The sequence below is a fragment of the Salvelinus namaycush genome, chromosome 14, assembly GCF_016432855.1.
Source record: "Salvelinus namaycush isolate Seneca chromosome 14, SaNama_1.0, whole genome shotgun sequence".
Classification (NCBI taxonomy): domain Eukaryota; kingdom Metazoa; phylum Chordata; class Actinopteri; order Salmoniformes; family Salmonidae; genus Salvelinus; species Salvelinus namaycush.
The window spans coordinates 9,168,125-9,195,014 of record NC_052320.1 but is presented as its reverse complement, the minus strand read 5'-3'; the positions used below and the strand labels follow the sequence as shown (position 1 = coordinate 9,195,014).

General features: G+C 45.5%; 1 protein-coding gene across 1 annotated transcript in view; it reads left to right on the top strand.

Moving 5' to 3' along the window:
- Window positions 1–26,890, top strand: part of LOC120058816 (sodium channel protein type 8 subunit alpha-like) — a 108,076-nt gene that overhangs the window by 13,677 nt on the left and 67,509 nt on the right. The window contains exons 2-7 of the mRNA XM_039007547.1: window positions 3,503–3,621; window positions 10,038–10,127; window positions 10,363–10,491; window positions 12,817–12,908; window positions 25,066–25,287; window positions 25,681–25,744. Coding sequence (XP_038863475.1) covers window positions 3,503–3,621; window positions 10,038–10,127; window positions 10,363–10,491; window positions 12,817–12,908; window positions 25,066–25,287; window positions 25,681–25,744 — 716 coding nt within the window. The remainder of the gene's footprint in view (window positions 1–3,502; window positions 3,622–10,037; window positions 10,128–10,362; window positions 10,492–12,816; window positions 12,909–25,065; window positions 25,288–25,680; window positions 25,745–26,890) is intronic.

The window sequence follows — 26,890 nt, the reverse complement described above, 5'->3', positions numbered from 1 at the left end:
AACCTTTTAGGTACACTTACAGTAGACTCCGGGGGAAATGACAAGAGCACAGAAATACAGCAAATATTACAGATCTTTTACAGGTTTTTATTATGGATATTAGAAGTCCAAATGAGAGCAAATACCAAGCCCCTTAAAAGGATTAGTTTTACCGCACAATCTCATTCACACCCTTTTACAATATTTGACCGTTTTTTAAACGTAATGATGCTGTCTATGTTGTACAATACATCAGTTCATGTAGAGAGGACCAGAATTTAAAATGTTAAAATCCCAGAGAGAGGATGTTTGACAAAGGGGTGTCACTGGCCTAAACACAATACCCCATAATGTCAAAGTGGAATTATGTTTATTTTTACATTTTTACAAATTAATTAAATGCTGAAATGTCTTGAGTCAATAAGTATATTAGAACTATTCCCCTTTGTTATGTCAAGCCTAAATTAGTTAAGGACAAAACATTTGCTTAACAAGTCACATAATACGTTTCATGGACTCACTCTGTGCGCAATGATGGTGTTTAACATGATTTTATTATGACTCCCTCATCTCTGTACCCCACACATACAATTATCTGTCAGGTCCCTCAGTCGAGCAGTGCATTTCAAACACAGATTCAACCACAAAGACCAGGGAGGTTTTCCCAATGCCTTGCGAAGAAGGGCAGCTATTGGTAGATGGGTAAAGGGGGAAAAAATGCAGTCATTGAATATTCCTTTTGAGCATGGTGAAGTTATTAATTACACTTTGGATGGTGTATCAATACACCCAGTCACTACAAAGATACAGGCGTCCTTCCTAACTCAATTGCTGGAGAGGAAGGTGTAACGTCTGCTTCTAACTCACACTCTGAGAATACTCACCACTCCAACATTCTGTTTAAGACAATTGAGCGTGTTGTTGGTGCCCCCTCTAACAGTGATATGCTCGCATCCCCTGATCTCTCCAAACGTTTTTTTACGATTCTTTACAAAATGTATAGATAATATTAGATCCCAGATTTACAGTAGCCAAGACCACACCAACATTTCTCACCTGGAGGCACTTGAGGCAGACTGTCTACTGCCTCCTTTTGCTCCTTTGAGAAAATATCCCTCGAGTCCCTCCTTGATACTCTAGACGACATGAAGATCTCCTCCTGCCCCTTGGACATGATCCTTACTAGAATACTAAAAGAGGTTATGCCTACTGTTGGCCCCAACATTCTCTCTATTGTAAATAAATCAGTCATTGAAATAAATTCATTAGGTCCTAATCTATAGATTTCACATGACTGGGAATACAGATATGCATCTGTTGGTCACAGATACCTTTAATAAAAGTAGGGGTGTGGATCAGAAGACCAGTCAGTATCTGGTGTGGCCACCATTTGCCTGATGCAGCTTGACACATCTCCTTCTCATAGAGTTGATCAGGCTGTTGATTGTGGCCTGTGGAATGTTGTTTCACTCCTCTTCAATGGCTGTATGAAGTTTCTGGATATTTGTGGGAACTGAAACACGCTGTCGTACACGTTGATCCAGAGCATCCCAAACATGCTCAAGGGGGGTTTGACATGGAAGAACTAGGACATCTTCAGCTTCCAGGAATTGTGTACAGATCCTTGCGACATGGGGCCGTGCATTGTCATGCTGAAACATGAAGTGATGGCGGCGGAGGACTGGCACGACAGTGGGCCTCAGGATCTTGTCACGATATCTCTGTGCATTCAAATTGCCATTGATAAAATGCAATTGTGTTAATTGTCCGTAGCTTATGCCTGCCCATACTATAACCCCATCGCCACCATGGGGCACTCTGTTCACAACGTAGATATCAGCAAACTGCTCGCCCACACGACACCATACACGTGGTCTGCGGTTGGGAGGCCGGTTGGAAGTACTGCCAAATTCTCTAAAACGACGTTGGAGGCGGCTTATGGTAGAGAAATGAACATTCAATTATCTGTCAAAAGCTCTGGTGGACATTCCTGCATGCCAATTGCACGCTCCCTCAAAACTCGAGACGTCTGTGGCATTGTGTTGTGTTACAAAACTACACATTTTAGAGTTGCTTTTTATTGTTCCCAGTACAAGGTGCACCTGTGTAATGATCATGCTGTTTAATCAGCTTCTTGATATGCCACACTTGTCAGGTGGATGGACTATCCTGGCAAAGGAGAAATGCTCACAAACAAATTTGTGCACACAATATGGATATGGTATGGAATGCATATGGAAGTTTTCTGGGATCTTTTATTTCAGCTCATGAACCATGGGACCAACACTTTACATGTTGTGTTTATATGTTTGTGTTTATATTTTTGTACACTCTTTCTCAGTGTATCTCCCTATGTTCCTCCACTTTGTCTCTCTCTCTCTGTCTCTGTCTCTGTCTCTCTCTGTCTCTCTCTCTCTCTCTCTCTGTCTCTCTCTCTCTCTCTCTCTCTCTCTCTCTCTCTCTCTCTCTGTCTCTGTCTCTATCTTTCTGAGGTCTCCCCATGGGGCTGGGTCACTGTCTTACTCTCCTCTCTTACTCTCTTCCTCTCCTCTCGTCTCCTCTCCTCTCTGTCTTTGGGCTGAAACACTGGTCCACGGTCTATGCTCTGCTAGACTTACTACAGGGTCATTAAAGTTTCATGCAAATTGTCATGCTTTATTTAAACAATTATGAGGTTATCTGCTGAAAGAAGTTTGCCAACCCCTTCCTACTCAGTCGGTCTCTCTGCACGCTTCCACTCCTTTCAATTCTAACAATCGACAGCAGGCAGGGCAGGACACAATGTAGAGGCAGCAGCTGAAACATTAGCACAGGACATTTCTCTGTACACTGCACATTTCCTGTTAGAGAAGGAAACATCACGATGATTGGTTTGAGAGGGGCTTATGGGAAAAACCCCAACATTAGAGGCTGCCTGCCCTGCATTGAGATTGTTTGGCAACCATTTTCAGGATGTTGATTAGTAGTAACAGTATTTTAACATGTAGTTTACATATACAGGGTATGTCGACGTTGTCTGTCCAATATAGCAACCAACCAACTCATCATCAAGCTTTGATTATTTCAATCAGCTGTGTAGTGCCAGGGCAAAAACCAAAACGTTCACTCAGTGGGGCCCCAGGACCGAGGTTGGGAAACCCTGCATATAGGACAAGGTGGAGAGTAAAAAAAAAAAAAAGACAGATTATTTCTTTAAATGGCTAACATTGTTACAGCTGTGAAATGTTGTTTGTGAAATATGTTTATTTAGAATTTTATTCAAACATACAGTATTTATTTATGTAGATTAGAATACTAGTATTGTGACTTCTCTGTGCATGTAATTGACCAATATCTACGGCATATAATGTAATTGACAATGTTTTACCTGACATTTTCTTTTCTGAGCACATAGCTGATACATGAGGATGAAGTACTGTACCTAGAGCTATGTTGGGTGTGCAGGCCTTGAATTATTACATTTAACCTGTTTATCTTCTCTCTCTCTCTCTCTCTCTCTCTCTCTGTTTCTTTCTCTCCACAGACATTCATAGTGCTAAACAGAGGGAAGACTATCTTCCGCTTTAGTGCCAACCCTGCCTTGTACATCATAAATCCTTTAAATATTTTCAGGCGAATAGCTATTAAAATTTTGATACATTCATATCCTTTCAAATGGTTTTCTACCACGAGAGACCTAAGTATTTCCTGTTCGTTTTGATTATTTATGAAGATTCTGCTGCTTCTGTTAGTGCTGCATGCTAATGTGCATTTGACTGCTGCTTCAGTTTAGGTAGTATAGACTGTATATGGCACCCTATTGCCTTTATACACTCTTAGAAAAAAAGGTGCTATCTAGAACCTAAAAAGGTTCTTCGGCTTTTTAGAACCCTTTTAAGAAACCCTTTTTGGTCCCGGCAGATTGCCAAAGTGGATGACCCTTAATCATGGAAAGAGAGGTTTGACGTTTGATCATCTTAAGAAAACATTCTCCAAACTTAACCTGCCAACCTTAAAGTACTTACTGAGCTCCCTGTAGAGGGCCTTCTAAAGTCTTCTGAAAACAAGGATGCCTTTTACTTCTTCCATCCACCCTCAGCCATTGATTAAAGTAGATGACACTGAAAATGACAATAACTGTATATCTCAATAATCTCAATATTCTAAATAGGTGTCCTAGTCTCCTTTTTCTCTTTGTCATTAAACCACTAGACAAGTGATAGCGAATTCATTGCAGACTCCATTTTGGTTTTCACAGGACATGTATTCAGACCAGTGCAGATGAAAGAAAGGAGTCATAGAGGAGAGGAAGGAGGCACAGAGGAGAGGAAGGAGAAATAGAGGAGAGGAAGGAGAAATAGAGGAGAGGAAGGAGAAATAGAGGAGAGGAAGGAGAAATAGAGGAGAGGAAGGAGAAATAGAGGAGAGGAAGGAGTCATAGAGGAGAGGAAGGAGTCATAGAGGAGAGGAAGGAGTCATAGAGGAGAGGAAGGAGTCATAGAGGAGAGGAAGGAGTCATAGAGGAGAGGAAGGAGGCATAGAGGAGAGGAAGGAGGCATAGAGGAGAGGAAGGAGGCATAGAGGAGAGGAAGGAGGCATAGAGGAGAGGAAGGAGGCATAGAGGAGAGGAAGGAGGCATAGAGGAGAGGAAGGAGGCATAGAGGAGAGGAAGGAGGCAGAGGAGAGGAAGGAGGCAGAGGAGAGGAAGGAGGCAGAGGAGAGGAAGGAGGCAGAGGAGAGGAAGGAGACAGAGGAGAGGAAGGAGACAGAGGAGAGGAAGGAGACAGAGGAGAGGAAGGAGACAGAGGAGAGGAAGGAGACAGAGGAGAGGAAGGAGAAATAGAGGAGAGGAAGGAGAAATAGAGGAGAGGAAGGAGAAATAGAGGAGAGGAAGGAGAAATAGAGGAGAGGAAGGAGACATAGGAGAGGAAGGAGACATAGGAGAGGAAGGAGACATAGGAGAGGAAGGAGACATAGGAGAGGAAGGAGACATAGGAGAGGAAGGAGACATAGGAGAGGAAGGAGACATAGGAGAGGAAGGAGACATAGGAGAGGAAGGAGACATAGGAGAGGAAGGAGACATAGGAGAGGAAGGAGACATAGGAGAGGAAGGAGACATAGGAGAGGAAGGAGACATAGGAGAGGAAGGAGACATAGGAGAGGAAGGAGACATAGAGGTGAGGAAGGAGACATAGAGGAGAGGAAGGAGACATAGAGGAGAGGAAGGAGACATAGAGGAGAGGAAGGAGACATAGAGGAGAGGAAGGAGACATAGAGGAGAGGAAGGAGACATAGAGGAGAGGAAGGAGACATAGAGGAGAGGAAGGAGACATAGAGGAGAGGAAGGAGACATAGAGGAGAGGAAGGAGACATAGAGGAGAGGAAGGAGACATAGAGGAGAGGAAGGAGACATAGAGGAGAGGAAGGAGACATAGAGGAGAGGAAGGAGACATAGAGGAGAGGAAGGAGACATAGAGGAGAGGAAGGAGGCAGAGGAGAGGAAGGAGGCAGAGGAGAGGAAGGAGGCAGAGGAGAGGAAGGAGGCAGAGGAGAGGAAGGAGACATAGGAGAGGAAGGAGACATAGGAGAGGAAGGAGACATAGAGGAGAGGAAGGAGACATAGAGGAGAGGAAGGAGACATAGAGGAGAGGAAGGAGACATAGAGGAGAGGAAGGAGACATAGAGGAGAGGAAGGAGACATAGAGGAGAGGAAGGAGACATAGAGGAGAGGAAGGAGACATAGAGGAGAGGAAGGAGGCAGAGGAGAGGAAGGAGGCAGAGGAGAGGAAGGAGGCAGAGGAGAGGAAGGAGGCAGAGGAGAGGAAGGAGGCAGAGGAGAGGAAGGAGGCAGAGGAGAGGAAGGAGGCAGAGGAGAGGAAGGAGGCAGAGGAGAGGAAGGAGGCAGAGGAGAGGAAGGAGGCAGAGGAGAGGAAGGAGGCAGAGGAGAGGAAGGAGGCAGAGGAGAGGAAGGAGACATAGGAGAGGAAGGAGACATAGGAGAGGAAGGAGACATAGGAGAGGAAGGAGACATAGAGGAGAGGAAGGAGACAGAGGAGAGGAAGGAGACAGAGGAGAGGAAGGAGACAGAGGAGAGGAAGGAGACAGAGGAGAGGAAGGAGACAGAGGAGAGGAAGGAGACAGAGGAGAGGAAGGAGACAGAGGAGAGGAAGGAGACAGAGGAGAGGAAGGAGACAGAGGAGAGGAAGGAGACATAGAGGAGAGGAAGGAGACATAGAGGAGAGGAAGGAGACAAGGAGAGGAAGGGGACAGAGGAGAGGAAGGAGACAAGGAGAGGGAGGAGAGGAAGGAGACAAGGAGAGGAAGGAGACAAGGAGAGGAAGGAGAGGAAGGAGACAGAGGAGAGGAGAGGAAGGAGACATAGAGGAGAGGAAGGAGACATAGAGGAGAGGAAGGAGACATAGAGGAGAGGAAGGAGACATAGAGGAGAGGAAGGAGAGGAAGGAGAGGAAGGAGACAAGGAGAGGAAGGAGACAAGGAGAGGGAGGAGAGGAAGGAGACAAGGAGAGGAAGGAGACAAGGAGAGGAAGGAGACAAGGAGAGGAAGGAGACATAGAGGTGAGGAAGGAGACATAGAGGAGAGGAAGGAGACATAGAGGAGAGGAAGGAGAGGAAGGAGACATAGAGGAGAGGAAGGAGACATAGAGGAGAGGAAGGAGACATAGAGGAGAGGAAGGAGACATAGAGGAGAGGAGAGGAAGGAGACAGAGGAGAGGAAGGAGACAGAGGAGAGGAAGGAGACATAGAGGAGAGGAGAGGAAGGAGACATAGAGGAGAGGAAGGAGACATAGAGGTGAGGAAGGAGACATAGAGGAGAGGAAGGAGACATAGAGGAGAGGAAGGAGACATAGAGGAGAGGAAGGAGACATAGAGGAGAGGAAGGAGACATAGAGGAGAGGAAGGAGACATAGAGGAGAGGAAGGAGGCAGAGGAGAGGAAGGAGGCAGAGGAGAGGAAGGAGGCAGAGGAGAGGAAGGAGGCAGAGGAGAGGAAGGAGACATAGGAGAGGAAGGAGACATAGGAGAGGAAGGAGACATAGGAGAGGAAGGAGACATAGAGGAGAGGAAGGAGACATAGAGGAGAGGAAGGAGACATAGAGGAGAGGAAGGAGACATAGAGGAGAGGAAGGAGACATAGAGGAGAGGAAGGAGACATAGAGGAGAGGAAGGAGACATAGAGGAGAGGAAGGAGACATAGAGGAGAGGAAGGAGACATAGAGGAGAGGAAGGAGACATAGAGGAGAGGAAGGAGACATAGAGGAGAGGAAGGAGGCAGAGGAGAGGAAGGAGGCAGAGGAGAGGAAGGAGGCAGAGGAGAGGAAGGAGGCAGAGGAGAGGAAGGAGGCAGAGGAGAGGAAGGAGGCAGAGGAGAGGAAGGAGGCAGAGGAGAGGAAGGAGACATAGGAGAGGAAGGAGACATAGGAGAGGAAGGAGACATAGGAGAGGAAGGAGACATAGGAGAGGAAGGAGACATAGAGGAGAGGAAGGAGACATAGAGGAGAGGAAGGAGACATAGAGGAGAGGAAGGAGACAGAGGAGAGGAAGGAGACAGAGGAGAGGAAGGAGACAGAGGAGAGGAAGGAGACAGAGGAGAGGAAGGAGACAGAGGAGAGGAAGGAGACATAGAGGAGAGGAAGGAGACATAGAGGAGAGGAAGGAGACATAGAGGAGAGGAAGGAGACAGAGGAGAGGAAGGAGACAGAGGAGAGGAAGGAGACAGAGGAGAGGAAGGAGACAGAGGAGAGGAAGGAGACAGAGGAGAGGAGAGGAAGGAGACATAGAGGAGAGGAAGGAGACATAGAGGAGAGGAAGGAGACATAGAGGAGAGGAAGGAGACATAGAGGAGAGGAAGGAGAGGAAGGAGAGGAAGGAGACATAGAGGAGAGGAAGGAGACATAGAGGAGAGGAGAGGAAGGAGACAGAGGAGAGGAAGGAGACATAGAGGAGAGGAGAGGAAGGAGACATAGAGGAGAGGAAGGAGACATAGAGGAGAGGAAGGAGACATAGAGGAGAGGAAGGAGACATAGAGGAGAGGAAGGAGAGGAAGGAGAGGAAGGAGACATAGAGGAGAGGAAGGAGACATAGAGGAGAGGAGAGGAAGGAGACAGAGGAGAGGAAGGAGACATAGAGGAGAGGAGAGGAAGGAGACATAGAGGTGAGGAAGGAGACATAGAGGAGAGGAAGGAGACATAGAGGAGAGGAAGGAGAGGAAGGAGACATAGAGGAGAGGAAGGAGACATAGAGGAGAGGAAGGAGACATAGAGGAGAGGAAGGAGACATAGAGGAGAGGAAGGAGACAGAGGAGAGGAAGGAGACAGAGGAGAGGAAGGAGACATAGAGGAGAGGAGAGGAAGGAGACATAGAGGAGAGGAGAGGAAGGAGACATAGAGGAGAGGAAGGAGACATAGAGGAGAGGAAGGAGACATAGAGGTGAGGAAGGAGACATAGAGGTGAGGAAGGAGACATAGAGGTGAGGAAGGTAACATAGAGGAGAGGAAGGAGACAGAGGAGAGGAAGGAGACAGAGGAGAGGAAGGAGACAGAGGAGAGGAAGGAGACATAGAGGAGAGGAAGGAGACATAGAGGAGAGGAAGGAGACATAGAGGAGAGGAAGGAGACATAGAGGAGAGGAAGGAGACATAGAGGAGAGGAGACAGAGGAGAGGAAGGAGACATAGAGGAGAGGAGAGGAAGGAGGCATAGAGGAGAGGAAGGAGGCATAGAGGAGAGGAAGGAGACATAGAGGAGAGGAAGGAGACATAGAGGAGAGGAAGGAGACATAGAGGAGAGGAAGGAGACAGAGGAGAGGAAGGAGACAGAGGAGAGGAAGGAGACAGAGGAGAGGAAGGAGACAGAGGAGAGGAAGGAGACAGAGGAGAGGAAGGAGACAGAGGAGAGGAAGGAGACAGAGGAGAGGAAGGAGACATAGGAGAGGAAGGAGACAGAGGAGAGGAAGGAGACAGAGGAGAGGAAGGAGACAGAGGAGAGGAAGGAGACAGAGGAGAGGAAGGAGACAGAGGAGAGGAAGGAGACAGAGGAGAGGAAGGAGACATAGAGGAGAGGAAGGAGACATAGAGGAGAGGAAGGGAAGGAGGCATAGAGGAGAGGAAGGAGACATAGAGGAGAGGAAGGAGACATAGAGGAGAGGAAGGAGACATAGAGGAGAGGAAGGAGACATAGAGGAGAGGAAGGAGACATAGAGGAGAGGAAGGAGACATAGAGGAGAGGAAGGAGACATAGAGGAGAGGAAGGAGACATAGAGGAGAGGAAGGAGACATAGAGGAGAGGAGAGGAAGGAGACAGAGGAGAGGAAGGAGACAGAGGAGAGGAAGGAGACAGAGGAGAGGAGAGGAAGGAGACATAGAGGAGAGGAGAGGAAGGAGACATAGAGGAGAGGAAGGAGACATAGAGGTGAGGAAGGAGACATAGAGGTGAGGAAGGAGACATAGAGGTGAGGAAGGTAACACAGAGGAGAGGAAGGAGACAGAGGAGAGGAAGGAGACAGAGGAGAGGAAGGAGACAGAGGAGAGGAAGGAGACAGAGGAGAGGAAGGAGACATGAAGGAGACATAAAGGAGTGGAAGGAAACATGAAGGAGACATAGAGGAGAGGAAGGAGACATAGAGGAGAAGAAGAAAGGAAGTCAGAGGAGAGGAAGCCACTATAGACTATTGATATGCAGCCCTAGTTGCTCAAATGCTGACATTGGGGTTTTCTTCACACAACCACATCGGTTGGTTAGTCTTGAAAGGTATAGTGCAGTACTTTTCATGGGTAAGTCCCAAATGGCACCCTATTACCATTGTAGTGAAGCATGTTTGTCCAGATACCCATAGACTTCCAGTCATTTTGCTAACGCTAGTTAGCGGTGGCTTGCGAAACTATCACTATCTTTCGTCATACTGGACACAGAGATATACAAATGGTATTCATCAGACTCTGGGGAAGTAGATAAGGGGCCTAATTGCCAAAATCCCAAAGTATCCCTTTAACTGTTTTGGATGATGACATTTACTTTGTTTTCCACCTTGAATCTCTGGACTTTTCCTTAATTAATTTCCTCACTCTTTTCAGCATGATCATTATGTGTACTATTTTGACCAACTGTATATTCATGACCTTTAGTGATCCTCCTGAGTGGTCCAAGCAAGTAGAGTAAGTTCACGTTTATTATAATTATCTACACAGGTATATAATGTAAACTAGAAAACCTTTATTATGCATGTTTTAACCTACACACGTTTGGTTTTAACAGTGGTGTATTGCTAGCCTCGATAAGAGCCTGAACGTATTACCAGTACGTCATTTCAACAGATAGAAACGATATACTTCTTGGATTTGAAATAGTAAATTGCTCATTCTGATCATGTTCCATGCTTCTGTCATCCAGGTACACATTCACAGGGATTTATACATTTGAATGTCTTGTAAAAGTCGTCGCTCGAGGATTCTGTATAGATGGGTTTACATTCCTAAGGGATCCCTGGAACTGGCTGGATTTCATGGTCATTTCTATGGCGTAAGTATGAGAATCTTAGAGGTACCTACCTGTTCATTCTTATAAGACATATTAAGTATTATTATTATGGTGTGGGATAATTGATAAATAGAGCGTTAATAAGTCTAAAGGTATTGTTACTGTCCAGAATTGTCCAGGCTTTCTTTCTTTGAAGGGGGGTTCAATCAGGTGTTTTCAGAGGGTTCCTAACTGTTCCTGTATATCTCTCTTTCTCTTTTCATCCCTCTCTCTTTATCTGTCTCTCTCGTTCTCTTTTCCTCCCTCTCTCTTTATCTGTCTCTCTTTCTCTTTTCCTCCCTCTCTCTTTATCTGTCTCTCTTTCTCTTTTCCTCCTTCTCTCTATCTGTCTCTCTTTTCCTCCCTCTCTCTTTATCTGTCTCTCTTTCTCTTTTCCTCCCTCTCTCTTTATCTGTCTCTCTTTCTCTTTTCCTCCCTCTCTTTATTTGTCTCTCTTTTCCTCCCTCTCTCTTTATCTGTCTCTCTTTCTCTTTTCCTCCCTCTATCTGTCTCTCCCTCTCTCTTTATCTGTCTCTCTTTCTCTTTTCCTCCCTCTCTCGTTATCTGTCTCTCTATCTCATTTCCTCCCTCTCTCTTTATCTGTCTCTCTTTCTCTTTTCCTCCCTCTCTCTTTCTGTCTCCCTCTCTCTTTTCCTCCTTCTCTCTTTATCTGTCTCTCTTTTCCTCCCTCTCTCTCTTTATCTGTCTCTCTTTCTCTTTTCCTCCCTCTCTCTTTATCTGTCTCTCTTTCTCTTTTCCTCCCTCTCTTTATCTGTCTCTCTTTTCCTCCCTCTCTCTTTATCTGTCTCTCTTTCTCTTTTCCTCCCTCTATCTGTCTCTCCCTCTCTCTTTATCTGTCTCTCTTTCTCTTTTCCTCCCTCTCTCGTTATGTCTCTATCTCATTTCCTCCCTCTCTCTTTATCTGTCTCTCTTTCTCTTTTCCTCCCTCTCTCTTTCTGTCTCCCTCTCTCTTTTCCTCCCTCTATCTGTCTCTCCCTCTCTCTTTTCCTCCCTCTCTCTTCATCTGTCTCTCTTTTTCTTTTCCTCCCTCTCTCTTTATCTGTCTCTCTTTCTCTTTTCCTCTCTCTCTCTTTATCTGTCCCTCTTTTTCTTTTCCTCCCTCTATCTGTCTCTCCCTCTCTCCTTTCCTCCTTCTCTCTTTATCTGTCTCTCTTTCTCTTTTCCTCCCTCTCTCATTATCTGTCTCTCTTTCTCTTTTCCTCCCTCTCTCTTTATCTGTCTTTCTTTCTCTTTTCCTCCCTCTATCTGTCTCTCCCTCTCTCTTTTCCTCCCTCTCTCTTTATCTGTCTCTCTTTCTCTTTTCCTCCCTCTCTCTTTATCTGTCTCTCTTTCTCTTTTCCTCCCTATCTCGTTATGTCTCTCTTTCTCTTTTCCTCCCTCTCTCTTTATCTGTCTCCCTCTCTTTTCCTCCCTCTCTCTTTATCTGTCTCTTTCTCTTTTCCTCCCTCTATCTGTCTCTCCCTCTCTCTTTTCCTCCCTCTCTTTATCTGTCTCTCTTTCTCTTTTCCTCCCTCTATCTGTCTCTCCCTTTCTCTTTTCCTCCCTCTCGTTATCTGTCTCTCTTTCTCTTTTCCTCCCTCTCTTTATCTGTCTATTTTCCTCCCTCTCTCTTTATCTGTCTCTCTTTCTCTTTTCCTCCCTCTATCTGTCTCTCCCTCTCTCTTTTCCTCCCTCTCTCTCTTTCTCTTTTCCTCCCTCTCTCTTTATCTGTCTCTCTCGCTTATTCTCCATTTTTCTCTTTCAGTTTGCTGGAGACCTTAGGATTTTGATCAAGGCTTCATCTTACCATGTTGGATTTGACATGATATAAATGTATAGTTACAAACACATTACATTACACGTTGGCAAACTAACTATAACTAACTCTAAGGCTACCATGTTTTTGATGTTGCGTAGAACTAGATCAGCCTTTTACGAAGTGGTCCTTAAATATCTTTAACTTCAAGAAGTGTTTCTGTTCAACCACTACATTCGTCTTATATCGTGTGTGTCAATAATAGTTTGTAACTTTTATTTGATTCTGCAGGTGTATAACAGAGTTTGTAAACCTAGGTAATGTCTCAGCTCTGCGTACGTTCAGAGTGTTGAGGGCATTGAAAACTATTTCTGTAATTCCAGGTAAGACAGGATGGGGGTCGATGTGTCGTGGGTCCTATTTTTTATTTTATTTATCCTTTACTCCCCCTCCGTGGACAGGCTCTGTGAGTGGCGTTGTGGTTACTTCCTGGTTGAGTGCGTGCGTGGTGGTGGTGTTGTGTGGTTTTGTCATTGGTGTTTGTTTGTGTGTGGTCCTTCCCCTGTTTACAGATATATAACAGAGTTTGTGGACCTGGGCAATGTCTCTGCGCTGAGAACATTCAGAGTTCTCCGAGCATTGAAAACTATCTCTGTCATACCAGGTGAGATTCAGTTTAAACACTAAGGCTGATGTTTATATCACACCCTTTTACTTTTATTATACTCACTAATATTATTATTATCATTTTTAAGCACCCCCCCCCCCCAAAAAAAGAATTGGAAATAATATTTGTTGAATTAATTTTTTCCTCCAAATGTATCAAAAATGGTACTGATACATTTTTGATAGGCTTTGCAGTCTACTCCAGGTTCTTCCAAAGTGTCTCTCTTCTGCCCCAGTAGAAGTCTCATCCTAAAGGCAGGTGTGATTCTCCTCGGAAATAGTTGTAAGCCACTGTCTATGTCTATTCATTGGAATGGGCAATAGCAGAAGCCCCACTAAAGAAAAGTACACTGACAGTATGATAGCACACCAATAGATTATCACCAGAGACAAAGTCAAATATATGTTGATTAAATATGGGATCCATTTTTCTTTAGCTGACCATAAGGAATAGCTTATAATTAGCCAACCTTTCCTGGTTCACTGTACTGTACACTTTGACAAAGACTGTTGAGACATCTACAGTATAGCTCATCCATAGTACTTTTATCATTGGAAAAAGCCTCCAGGCTCTTGCAAGGTTTTCGAAAGATGGAGATAATTATTCATATCCAAAAATAACTGGGTAATTGGATTGGAAGAGAGGGTACAATTAACTAAATCCATTAACATTATTTATCACGAACAAAAGGATGCAAATGAATGAATTTGACTCTTATGCGTCTGAGTTACAGAAGAAACGTAGAGTATGTTGACGCTCAGCTGGGAACTGACATAGCTCTTAGTGACATCCCACAGAATATACCTATTCATTATTGATGAAGACTGCCAAGCCTAGTTTGTGGACATATTTTATGCTGCATGATGCTTTTGAGTGACTTGCTTTACAGTATTAGCCTGCTAAAAAGCTTGGGTGATTAAAAATGGCATTGAAAACGTTTGTTTTGCCTGTTTTCGTTTGTTGTTTTGTTCATTTTGATGGTTAACTTTTCATTATAATGACCGACTTGAACAGAAAATAGAACACATATTTTCTGCTGGCATTCTAGAGCGTTCTAGAATGCTGATGGGGTGACTGAATGAGCCACTAACCTTTACTTGAGTCAACACATACAGTTCCTACAGTACATACAGTATATGATATGGTATGGTATATGGATGGTAGTGCTTAAGTTGTAAATCAGGAGGTGCCAGAACAAAAAGTGAGCTCGAGAGAGGGGTGACCTAGGGGGCTCTGAGGTACCAGAGTGAATCAACAATAAATCCCCTTGCTAGTAAAGCATTGCTTTTGTGTAGTGCCGTAGAGCATTAGAGGAGAGGTGCTTACAGACGCTGCACACATGAGATTCTTTTAAAACTTGGGTCTGGGAAGAATTTGACCTTTCACAAACACATTTCATTCAGTTCTGTCATTTTATATGACTTGGAGAGTTTAGCAGAATCTTTTTTAATACCTCACAAATGATTGAAATGACAGTTTACTTTGATACTGACAAACTGAGAATCTGAGATCAATAACAACGACTGTGTCTTGAGTCCTAGAAAAGCAGTTTCACTGACTCACCCAATGATGAGCAGCTGACTCACCCAATGATGAGCAGCTGACTCACCCAATGATGAGCAGCTGACTCGCCCAATGATGAGCAGCTGACTCACCAGCGATGAGCAGCTGACTCACCCAATGATGAGCAGCTGACTCACCCAATGATGAGCAGCTGACTTGCCCAATGATGAGCAGCTGACTCACCAGCGATGTGCAGCTGACTCACCCAATGATGAGCTGCTGACTCACCAGCGATGAGCAGCTGACTCACCAGCGATGAGCAGCTGACTCACCCAATGATGAGCAGCTGACTCACCAGCGATGAGCAGCTGACTCACCCAATGATGAGCAGCTGACTCACCAGCGATGAGCAGCTGACTCACCCAATGATGAGCAGCTGACTCACCAGCGATGAGCAGCTGACTCACCCAATGATGAGCAGCTGACTCACCCAATGATGAGCAGCTGACTCACCCAATGATGAGTAGCTGACTCGCCCAATGATGAGCAGCTGACTCGCCCAATGATGAGCAGCTGACTCACCCAATGATGAGCAGCTGACTCACCCAATGATGAGCAGCTGACTCGCCCAATGATGAGCAGCTGACTCGCCCAATGATGAGCAGCTGACTCACCCAATGATGAGCAGCTGACTCACCCAATGATGAGCAGCTGACTCACCCAATGATGAGCAGCTGACTCACCCAATGATGAGCAGCTGACTCACCAGCGATGAGCAGCTGACTCACCCAATGATGAGCAGCTGACTCACCCAATGATGAGCAGCTGACTCACCAGCGATGAGCAGCTGACTCACCCAATGATGAGCAGCTGACTCACCCAATGATGAGCAGCTGACTCGCCCAATGATGAGCAGCTGACTCACCAGCGATGAGCAGCTGACTCACCCAATGATGAGCAGTTGACTCACCCAATGATGAGCAGCTGACTCACCAGCGATGAGCAGCTGACTCACCAGCGATGAGCAGCTGACTCACCCAATGATGAGCAGCTGACTCACCCAAAGATGAGAAGCTGACTCGCCCAATGATGAGCAGCTGACTCGCCCAATGATGAGCAGCTGATTCGCCCAATGATGAGCAGCTGACTCACCAGCGATGAGCAGCTGACTCACCCAATGATGAGCCGCTGACTCACCCAATGATGAGCAGCTGACTCACCAGCGATGAGCAGCTGACTCACCCAATGATGAGCAGCTGACTCACCCAAAGATGAGCAGCTGACTCACCCAATGATGAGCAGCTGACTCGCCCAATGATGAGCAGCTGACTCACCCAATGATGAGCAGCTGACTCACCCAATGATGAGTAGCTGACTCGCCCAATGATGAGCAGCTGCCTCGCCCAATGATGAGCAGCTGACTCACCCAATGATGAGCAGCTGACTCACCCAATGATGAGCAGCTGACTCACCCAATGATGAGCAGCTGACTCGCCCAATGATGAGCAGCTGACTCACCCAATGATGAGCAGCTGACTCACCAGCGATGAGCAGCTGACTCACCCAATGATGAGCAGCTGACTCACCCAATGATGAGCAGCTGACTCACCAGCGATGAGCAGCTGACTCACCCAAAGATGAGCAGCTGACTCACCAGCGATGAGCAGCTGACTCACCCAATGATTAGCAGCTGACTCACCCAAAGATGAGCAGCTGACTCGCCCAATGATGAGCAGCTGACTCACCCAATGATGAGCAGCTGACTCACCCAATGATGAGCAGCTGACCCACCCAATGATGAGCAGCTGACTCGCCCAATGATGAGCAGCTGACTCACCCAATGATGAGCAGCTGACTCACCCAATGATGAGCAGCTAACTCACCAGCGATGAGCAGCTGACTCACCCAATGATGAGCAGCTGACTCACCCAATGATGAGCAGCTGACTCACCCAATGATGAGTAGCTGACTCGCCCAATGATGAGCAGCTGACTCGCCCAATGATGAGCAGCTGACTCACCCAATGATGAGCAGCTGACTCACCCAATGATGAGCAGCTGACTCGCCCAATGATGAGCAGCTGACTCGCCCAATGATGAGCAGCTGACTCACCCAATGATGAGCAGCTGACTCACCCAATGATGAGCAGCTGACTCACCCAATGATGAGCAGCTGACTCACCCAATGATGAGCAGCTGACTCACCAGCGATGAGCAGCTGACTCACCCAATGATGAGCAGCTGACTCACCCAATGATGAGCAGCTGACTCACCAGCGATGAGCAGCTGACTCACCCAATGATGAGCAGCTGACTCACCCAATGATGAGCAGCTGACTCGCCCAATGATGAGCAGCTGACTCACCAGCGATGAGCAGCTGACTCACCCAATGATGAGCAGCTGACTCACCCAATGATGAGCAGCTGACTCACCAGCGATGAGCAGCTGACTCACCAGCGATGAGCAGCTGACTCACCCAATGATGAGCAGCTGACTCACCCAAAGATGAGAAGCTGACTCGCCCAATGATGAGCAGCTGACTCGCCCAATGATGAGCAGCTGACTCACCAGCGATGAGCAGCTGACTCGCCCAATGATGAGCAGCTGACTCACCAGCGATGAGCAGCTGACTCACCCAATGATGAGCCGCTGACTCACCCAATGATGAGCAGCTGACTCACCAGCGATGAGCAGCTGACTCACCCAATGATGAGCAGCTGACTCACCCAAAGATGAGCAGCTGACTCACCCAATGATGAGCAGCTGACTCGCCCAATGATGAGCAGCTGACTCACCCAATGATGAGCAGCTGACTCACCCAATGATGAGTAGCTGACTCGCCCAATGATGAGCAGCTGCCTCGCCCAATGATGAGCAGCTGACTCACCCAATGATGAGCAGCTGACTCACCCAATGATGAGCAGCTGACTCACCCAATGATGAGCAGCTGACTCGCCCAATGATGAGCAGCTGACTCACCCAATGATGAGCAGCTGACTCACCAGCGATGAGCAGCTGACTCACCCAATGATGAGCAGCTGACTCACCCAATGATGAGCAGCTGACTCACCAGCGATGAGCAGCTGACTCACCCAATGATTAGCAGCTGACTCACCCAAAGATGAGCAGCTGACTCGCCCAATGATGAGCAGCTGACTCACCCAATGATGAGCAGCTGACTCACCCAATGATGAGCAGCTGACCCACCCAATGATGAGCAGCTGACTCGCCCAATGATGAGCAGCTGACTCACCCAATGATGAGCAGCTGACTCACCCAATGATGAGCAGCTGACTCACCCAATGATGAGCAGCTGACTCGCCCAGCGATGAGCAGCTGACTCACCCAATGATGAGCAGCTGACTCACCCAATGATGAGCAGCTGACTCGCCCAGCGATGAGCAGCTGACTCACCCAATGATGAGCAGCTGACTCGCCCAGCGATGAGCAGCTGACTCACCCAGCGATGAGCAGCTGACTCACCCAGCGATGAGCAGCTGACTCACCCAATGATGAGCAGCTGACTCACCCAATGATGAGCAGCTGACTCACCCAGCGATGAGCAGCTGACTCACCAGCGATGGCCGATGTGCTCGTGCCAAAAGCTTATCTCTTGTTTTACTTTGTAAAACAATGTTCGCTCAATCGGCCTATTTGGAAGTTGATTGAATATTTTGGTAGCCTACAGTAGGATTCGAGTCTTCTCTTTTAAGCAGGAGCCATTTGCTTTCCAACCTGTATTTTCCAACCGCGATTGTGTTTGAAATATTGCGTAAGGCTTGTTCCGGCTGCATGCTGTTCACTGACAGATTTGCAGCTCGTTCCCAGGCTATATGCTTTGGGATTGAGCTACGTGAACACAGTCCAAAACGAGGCAATGTTTGTAAACAGATCTTGGTCCTCTGTGGCTAAATGATGGACCTACTAGTCCTGACGTACTATTATAAATGATGTCATGCCTTTCTGAACAGTTATTCTATAACTCTGGCAAATGTATTTCAATGAATCAGTGGTGCTGCAGCTTCTGCAGAACCCTTCCCGTGGCTACTTTTTAATATTTTTTATTTCACCTTTATTTAACCAGGTAGGCAAGTTGAGAACAAGTTCTCATTTACAATTTCGACCTGGCCAAGATAAAGCAAAGCAGTTCGACACATACAACAACACAGAGTTATACATGGAGTAAAACAAACATACAGTCAATAATACAGTAGAAAAATAAGTCTATATACAATGTGAGCAAATGAGGTGAGATAAGGGAGGTAAAGGCAAAAAAAAGGCCATGGTGGTGAAGTAAATACAATATAGCAAGTAAAACACTGGAATGGTAGATTTGCAGTGGAAGAATGTGCAAAGTAGAGATAGAAATAATGGGGTGCAAAGGAGCAAAATAAATAAATAATTACAGTAGGGGGAGAGGTAGTTGTTTGGGCTAAATTATAGATGGGCTATGTACAGGTAATGATTCTATGATTCTATAAGGAAATAAATGATGAAGTGCAACGCTGGAGAGATGAGAGTTGCAGGCTCATGTCTAGCAGAGAGAGGGAGAGCGATCATAGAAAGTCAATGTCATTCTAGTTCTGAGAGAGATACAGGCACGCTTCTGTCTTTCACCACAGCAACGGCCACGCATTGGTCTCAAGCATAGGCTATAATGTTGCACAAACCATTAACCCGGGCCGGCCCAACACAAATTCATTCTTAGAATATCAGGTGTGGGCTGAAAATCTACGTTTTCACATTCCTTTGTTTTCGGGGGCAGGAGAATTAATGAGGAGGCAACTCGAATTAACTTTTGTTAGAATTTTTACTTTGCAAACAGTGATTTTTTTTTTCTCTCACATAGAGGTGCCGGTGTTCTGCCAAAAATCTCCCCCATGCCAGAATCCCCCCCCCCCCTTCTAATTCCCTTAATTTTGTAGCTAGAGTCAAATACTTTCTGTGGCACACATCAGAGTCAAATACTTTCTATAGAACAAACTTCACATCAGGATAGGCAACTGAAATGAATAATTCATGTGTGTGTGTTATATTAAACAGAGGGAGTAAAATGTTGGCAAGCCATAAACATTTCAGAACAACTATGGTTGAATTATTATCCTTACACTTTCAAAAATACTAGTTGAATAAGACATGGGAGAGATGACGAATTTTGGCAGATTTATTTATAGACTAATACAAAATGAGTAGCGGATTTAGGTACGGGCGACATGGGCAACCGGCCCAGGGTGGCATCTTGCCAGGGGTGGCAAGGAGGCGCCCGCGGGCGGGGGCAGGCGCTGGCACTGAAGGAGGGGTTCGCCCAGGGGCCATACAAGCTAGAACCGCCACATACACTTGAAACAAATAGCCAAACCGAAAACTGCAGACAAAAATGCTTTCTGCTACTAAGATCGGTGAAATGTAGACTAAACTGACAGCTGAGTGAAGAGCAGAAATAGCAAGTCACAGTAATGAAGAACGTGAGGGGGGGGGGAATTCTGTCAGGGGGGAGATTTTCAGCACAACACCTGATCCTGCTCAAATGAAGCACTGAAGGATGGTCAGCTATGGTTCTGGTCCCCAGCTGGCAAAGCTGTGCAAAACTGGTTGAAATGACATCATCGGTGGGAGGCAGGTAGCCTAGTGGTTAGAGCATTGGACTTTTAACCGAAAGGTTGCAAGATCGAATCCCCGAGCTGACAAGGTAAAAATGTTGTTCTGCTCCTGAACAAGGCAGTTAACCCACTGTTCATAGGCCGTCATTGAAAATAAGAATTTGTTCTTAACTGACTTGCCTAGTTAAATAAAGAAGAAATTAAATTAAAAATTATGACATAATGATGAACCGTTTCAGGTTGTAATGACATCACTTCAACGTGTTTTACTCACTGAGTTATTTTTCTTCTCACAGAAAAGACAAACTGTGGGTTTCTCTCATTTTGGCCGACACATTTCCTTGGGAATCTGTTGTATTGACAACTCATGAGATGTCAAAACAGGGAGGTGTCAAAAAGAAAAAGGGATTACTCTCTAAACCCTGTCCGGATTATAGACAATAAAAGTAAATCCTTGATTTTTATAATGTATAAGATGTTTATAAAGTATAAGATGTTTTTAATGTATAAGGTAAATTCACTCAGTAGTGTCACTGAAAATATAGAAGAGATTGTTTCTTATTATTTCAACGATATACCAATTAGGTGCATGACACCTCACTAATGGTACATTTTTCCGTCACTAGTCAGCATCCTAGAGGTCTAAGTTAAGTTGGGACCATATTATAGAAGAAGAGGTGTAGGCCAAGCCTGCAGAGGGACAACAGAAGCCCTTCAGGGCTTCCAGTTCCATGTGTGAGAGACATTCTGTTTCTGGAAATGTTTGCATTCTATGGACTAATTGCTTCAGCCACTGGGGGTTCTGCCTGAAGATGATGCCTGTCCTGAAGGGAAGAGCTGTGGGTGAGACTGTAGGGTTGGGGTAAGATAAGGTAAGATTCTGACTGTAGTAGGGTTGGGGTAAGAGTCTGGCTGTAGTAGGGTTGGGGTAAGAGTCTGGCTGTAGTAGGGTTAGGGTAAGAGTCTACTGTAGTAGGGTTGGGGTAAGAGTCTGGCTGTAGTAGGATTGGGGTAAGAGTCTGGCTGTAGTAGGGTTGGGGTAAGAGTCTGGCTGTAGTAGGGTTGGGGTAAGAAGGGGTAAGAGTCTGGCTGTAGTAGGGTTGGGGTAAGAGTCTGGCTGTAGTAGGGTTGGGGTAAGAGTCTGGCTGTAGTAGGATTGGGGTAAGAGTGGCTGTAGTAGGGTTAGGGTAAGAGTCTGGCTGTAGTAGGGTTAGGGTAAGAGTCTGGCTGTAGTAGGGTTGGGGTAAGAGTCTGGTTGTAGTAGGGTTGGGGTAAGAGTCTGGCTGTACTAGGGTTGGGGTAAGAGTCTGGATGTAGTAGGGTTGGGGTAAGAGTCTGGCTGTAGTAGGGTTAGGGTAAGAGTCTGGCTGTAGTAGGGTTGGGGTAAGAGTCTGGATGTAGTAGGTTTGGGGTAAGAGTCTGGCTGTAGTAGGGTTGGGGTAAGAGTCTGGATGTAGTAGGGTTAGGGTAAGAGTCTGGCTGTAGTAGGGTTGGGGTAAGAGTCTGCTGTAGTAGGGTTGGGGTAAGAGTCTGGCTGTAGTAGGGTTGGGGTAAGAGTCTGGATGTAGTAGGGTTGGGGTAAGAGTCTGGCTGTAGTAGGGTTGGGGTAAGAGTCTGCTGTAGTAGGGTTGGGGTAAGAGTGCTGTAGTAGGGTTTGGGTAAGAGTCTGCTGTAGTAGGGTTGGGGTAAGATGAGGTAGGAGTCTCTGCTTTAACCTAATGACACGTATGAGAGGAAAAGGCCCCAGAGTGGCGGTGGCATTGAATGGTTTCTGTTCAGCCTGCATGTCATTGGTTTCTAGCCCCTGCCTGCCTGAACCTCTGACCTCTTATCATATCATCTTGTTGTACTGCTGTGGTTACTTCCTTTCTTTCTTACGGATTGCCCTCTGACTGTTCCGTTTCCTGGAGTCCTCCCCTTCTGGTTTAGCTGTAGTCACTGGCCATACTGGCAACATAGAGGAAATATTTTGCGAGGCAAGATACTATACGTCTCTTCCTGGTTCAGTAGTGATATGTTATTTACATGTTTTTCTTTGATTAACTGTATACAGCCAGTGATACTAATAATGGACTTATTAGACAGTATAGTACAGTACTTTGGTAATGGACTTATTAATAGATCTCTTCCTGGTTCAGTAGTGGCATAACAACTAACTGTATACAGTCAGTGAGTGTCTCATTACTAAACCTCTAAACAGAGGGGGATGGCTTTTGGATATTTATTGTTCATATTTGTATTATAAAATGGTTTATATGTCTTCAGTTGTTGAAATTTGTCTGAAGTTGTACTGTTTTTAACTAATGAAATTTTCCGTTATTTACATTTATGTTATTGAAATGTCAGATATCAAATGTCTTTCCAACCCACTGCAAGGTTTTACCTTTTGTAGATAATTTGTCCTTGTTTGATATATACACAGAGTATACCAAACATTAGGAACACCTTCCTACTATTGACCCCCTCTTTTGCCCTCAGAACAGCCTCAATTGGTCAGGGCATGGACTCTACAAGGTGTCGAAAGTGTTCCACAGGGATGCTGGCCCATGTTGACTCCAATGCTTCCCACAGTTGTGTCAAGTTGGCTGGATGTCCTTTGGGTGGTGGAGCATTCTTTATACACTCGGGAAACTGTTGAGCGTGAAAAACCCAGCAGCGTTGCAGTTCTTGACACAAACCAGTGCACCTGGCACCTACTACCAATGTTCCCTAGATTTTTTATCTACACAGCAAAATTCAGGTCTGCTGAGCGCAAACTTGAATGTTGTGATAGTTTTGCAAGTTGGCTACTGTGGCTATTTGATCATAATACAGTCCTACCAGAGCGGCCAACCATCAACAACATGGAGCAAATGCATCCCATAACATTTTAACATGTAAATAGCTGTTCTATCATTCACCCTACAGCAGCAGCCAATGTGTGGTGTTTAATGTAGACCTACATTCCATGAGACTTTTAAAAAAACATGCAGGACTTGACATTAACCAGTTTATCCACTTGTCCGTCAGACAAGGAGGTGACTGAAAATGTTGTGTTTGATAGAATAGAATAAAACTTTATTGTCCATCCAGGATGGACATTTGTCTTTGGCATCGCCTCCCATTAAAAGGATCACATACACATAGTTTCTTACATCATACACATTTAAACCAGTCAGTCCATCATGTTGCATACACAAATATAGGTAAGTACATTAAGGCGGCAGGTAGCGTAGTGGTTAGAGCGTTGGGCCAGTAACCGAAAGGTTGCTAGATCGAATCCCCGAGCTGACGAGGAACGACAATCTGTCGTTCTGCCCACTGAACAAGGCAGTTAACCCACTGTTCCTAGGCCGTCATTGTAAATAAGAATTTGTTCTTAGCTGACTTGCCTAGTTATATATAAATAAACGGTGCAAGAAACCACTTTACAAATTCATTATTATTCCCATTATTACAGAGAATCAGACAAATTATGCTACCCTCTGCCTATTGGCTACTTAGCTTATTCAAGATCATCTCAAAATACAACACATCTCTTTGGCTCACAACTGGCTTTTAAAGATGGATAGAAATGTATATGTTTTGTGCTCTTGTAGGAAGCAATCACTCCCTCATTGTTGACTACAAATGATCTATAACTGGGCTAATAACTCACTAACTAGCAAATCATGTGAACAAATGTGCACACATGGCTACATGCAGCTCTCACTTTGATCTCAACACAAATACATCTACTCAAGACCACTCCTACTGTAGCCTAAACATAGTCCAGTTCAAAGTGAATGGCACAGATCCATATATGGCAATGGCTATTTGCATATAGGCCTACTGCAGCTCTGATTGGTTATGGCGCACCGTATAGAGTACAGTATGAGTTGTGCTGTCAATGCAATAGAATCATACACCAATACGCTCTGCCTACAAGAAAATCTCTTACACAATTAGTTTTGCATACTAAATCTTGCATAGTTTGTTTTGTTTCGGTATATTACATTGAACGTGGCTAATATTTTAAGTTTAATCTCATATTTCTTCAGCACCGGCAGTCCGAGGGGAGCTACTCGCTAAAGCGCGCACTCAGTTTAGAGGAAACATTGCCTACTACCATACCCCGTTCAAAGGCACTTCAATATTTTGTCTTGCCCATTCACCCTCAGAATGGCACACATACACAATCCATGTCTCAATTGTCTTATGTCATGGAAAGAACAGGTGTTCTTAATGTTTTGTATACTCAGTGTACAGGTACATAATATATATTATACTGATGACACATCAATGTGTATTGTGTATTGTATTATTAAATACCCAACGCAGGCATAAGGGTTTAATGTGCGTGTTATAATGGATACTCAGGACAATCCATTCCATCGCACAATATACTGTAAGTTGAATACTGGTTGAAGAAGGACTGGACATAAAACAGACAGTATAGTACAGTACTTTGGTAATGGACTTATTAAACAGGCAATACAGTACAGTACTTTGATCATGGACTTATTAGACAGGCAATACAGTACAGCAAAGTCACCTTGTCTGGGAATCCCAAGATCGTCTCCCATATACAAACCTTCTGCATCATCTCTTTGGTTTGTGTGTGTGCACGCCCGTCTGTGTTTGTACCTCTGTGCGTTTGTGTGTGTGTGCAAACGTTCGTCTGTGTGTGTGTGTGTGTGTGTGCAAACATTTGTCTGTGTGTGTGCAAACGTTCGTCTGTGTGTGTGCAAACGTTTGTCTGTGTGTGTGTGTGCAAACATTTGTCTGTGTGTGTGCAAACGTTCGTCTGTGTGTGTGCAAACGTTTGTCTGTGTGTGTGTGTGCAAACATTTGTCTGTGTGTGTGCAAACGTTTGTCTGTGTGTGTGTGCAAACGTTTGTCTGTGTGTGTGCAAACGTTTGTCTGTGTGTGTGCAAACGTTTGTGTGTGTGTAAACGTGTGTCTGTGTGTAAATGTGTGTCTGTGTGTAAACGTGTGTCTGTGTGTAAACGTGTGTCTGTGTGTAAACGTGTGTCTGTGTGTAAACGTGTGTGTGTGTGTAAACGTGTGTCTGTGTGTGTTTCTCCTCCCCAGGCCTGAAGACCATTGTCGGTGCTCTAATCCAATCGGTGAAGAAATTGTCAGATGTTATGATCCTCACGGTCTTCTGTCTCGGTGTCTTCGCTCTGATTGGACTACAGCTCTTCATGGGCAACCTACGACAAAAATGCGTGATTTGGCCAATCAACTCCACCGAGAACTTCTTGGCCAACGGCAGCATAGGCTTCGACTGGGATGAATACATCAATAACGACAGTACGTAGCCTGGCCGCAGTCAAACACACCAGGGTTGTGTTCTTAAGAGCACAACGTAGCAAAATGTTTCCATTTGCTGAGAAAGTTTGTCCTATATCCCTCTACATCACAGGAGGTTGGTGGGACCTTAATTGGGGAGGACGGGCTCGTGGTAATGGCTGGAGCGGAATCAGTGGAATGGTATCAAATACATCAAACCCATGGTTTCCATATGTTTGATGCCATTCCGTTCGCTCCGTTCCAGCCATTATTATGAGCCGTTTCCCGCTCAGCAGCTTCCACTAATCTACATAGCTGCAGAGGTTTAGCCTCCTAATTGGCCACTAGAAAAGACAGATAGGGAATGTTATTCTGATGCTATTCTGTATGTGTGTGTTGTGTTTCTTTCACCAGAAAATTTCTACTTCCTGCCGAGACAATTGGATGCCCTTTTATGTGGCAACAGTTCAGATTCTGGGTGAGTTGCATACAGGCCCCCGGTGTCCGTTCTGGAGCTGAAGTCACGAGCTCTGCCCTATGCCAAAAACCCTGGTCTGCCCAAGAAAGTCTATGTAAATTATGATTGCCAGAATGGTCCAAAGATGTTTTCTAGACGACTGTTTTGGACTCTAAAATTAGTATATTATGATCAATTTCAATCCCCACAGTGAATTATTTTCAAGTTCGCTACAAATCTAGATATTTAATTAAATAGTGATTCATTCTGACTACTACATTTGTAGTCACACAGGACCACGTGCTGACACAGACCAATCACGAGCCGGCCCGTGATCTTTGCGCGCGTCTCTCAGGCAGGATGAAAACAACTACATCGACCATGATCCTTTGCTATTTAGCAGAGGAGGCTGGTGGGAGGATCTATAGGAGGACAGGCTCATTGTAATGGCTCCTCCCACCAGTCTCCTCATCATGATCCTTAGTGTGTTTTTGGTGTCATTCACCCCCATATGGCGCGCTTCAAATTGAAATAATTCCGTCTTCATGCATCATCGGGAGTTTTCCATAGGATACAGGGATGACTTCAGCGCTATCACTCTACTGGTTTAAATCTCTGTCTGTCTGTCTGTCTGTCTGTCTGTCTGTCTGTCTGTCTGTCTGTGTCTGTCTGTCTGTCTGTGTTTGTCTGGTAGTCTGTCTGTCTGTCTGCCTGTCCGTCTGTCTGTCTGTCTGTGTTTGTCTGTCTGTCTGTCTGTCTGTTTCCTTGTCTTTCTGTCTGTCTGTTCTGTCTGTGTCTGTTCTGTCTGTATGTCTGTCTGTGTCTGTCTGTCTGTCTGTCTGTCTGTCTGTCTGTCTGTCTCTGTCTGTCTGTCTGTCTGTCTGTGTTTGTCTGTCTGTCTGCCTGTCCGTCTGTCTGTCTGTCTGTCTGTCTGTGTTTGTCTGTCTGTCTGTCTGTCTGTCTGTCTGTCTGTTTCCTTGTCTTTCTGTCTGTCTGTTCTGTCTGTGTCTGTGTCTGTCTGTCTGTCTGTCTGTCTGTCTGTCTGTCTGTCTGTCTGTCTGTCTCCTTGTCTTTCTGTCTGTCTGTTCTGTCTGTGTCTGTTCTGTCTCTGTCTGTCTGTCTGTCTGTCTGTCTGTCTGTCTGTCTGTTTCCTTGTCTTTCTGTCTG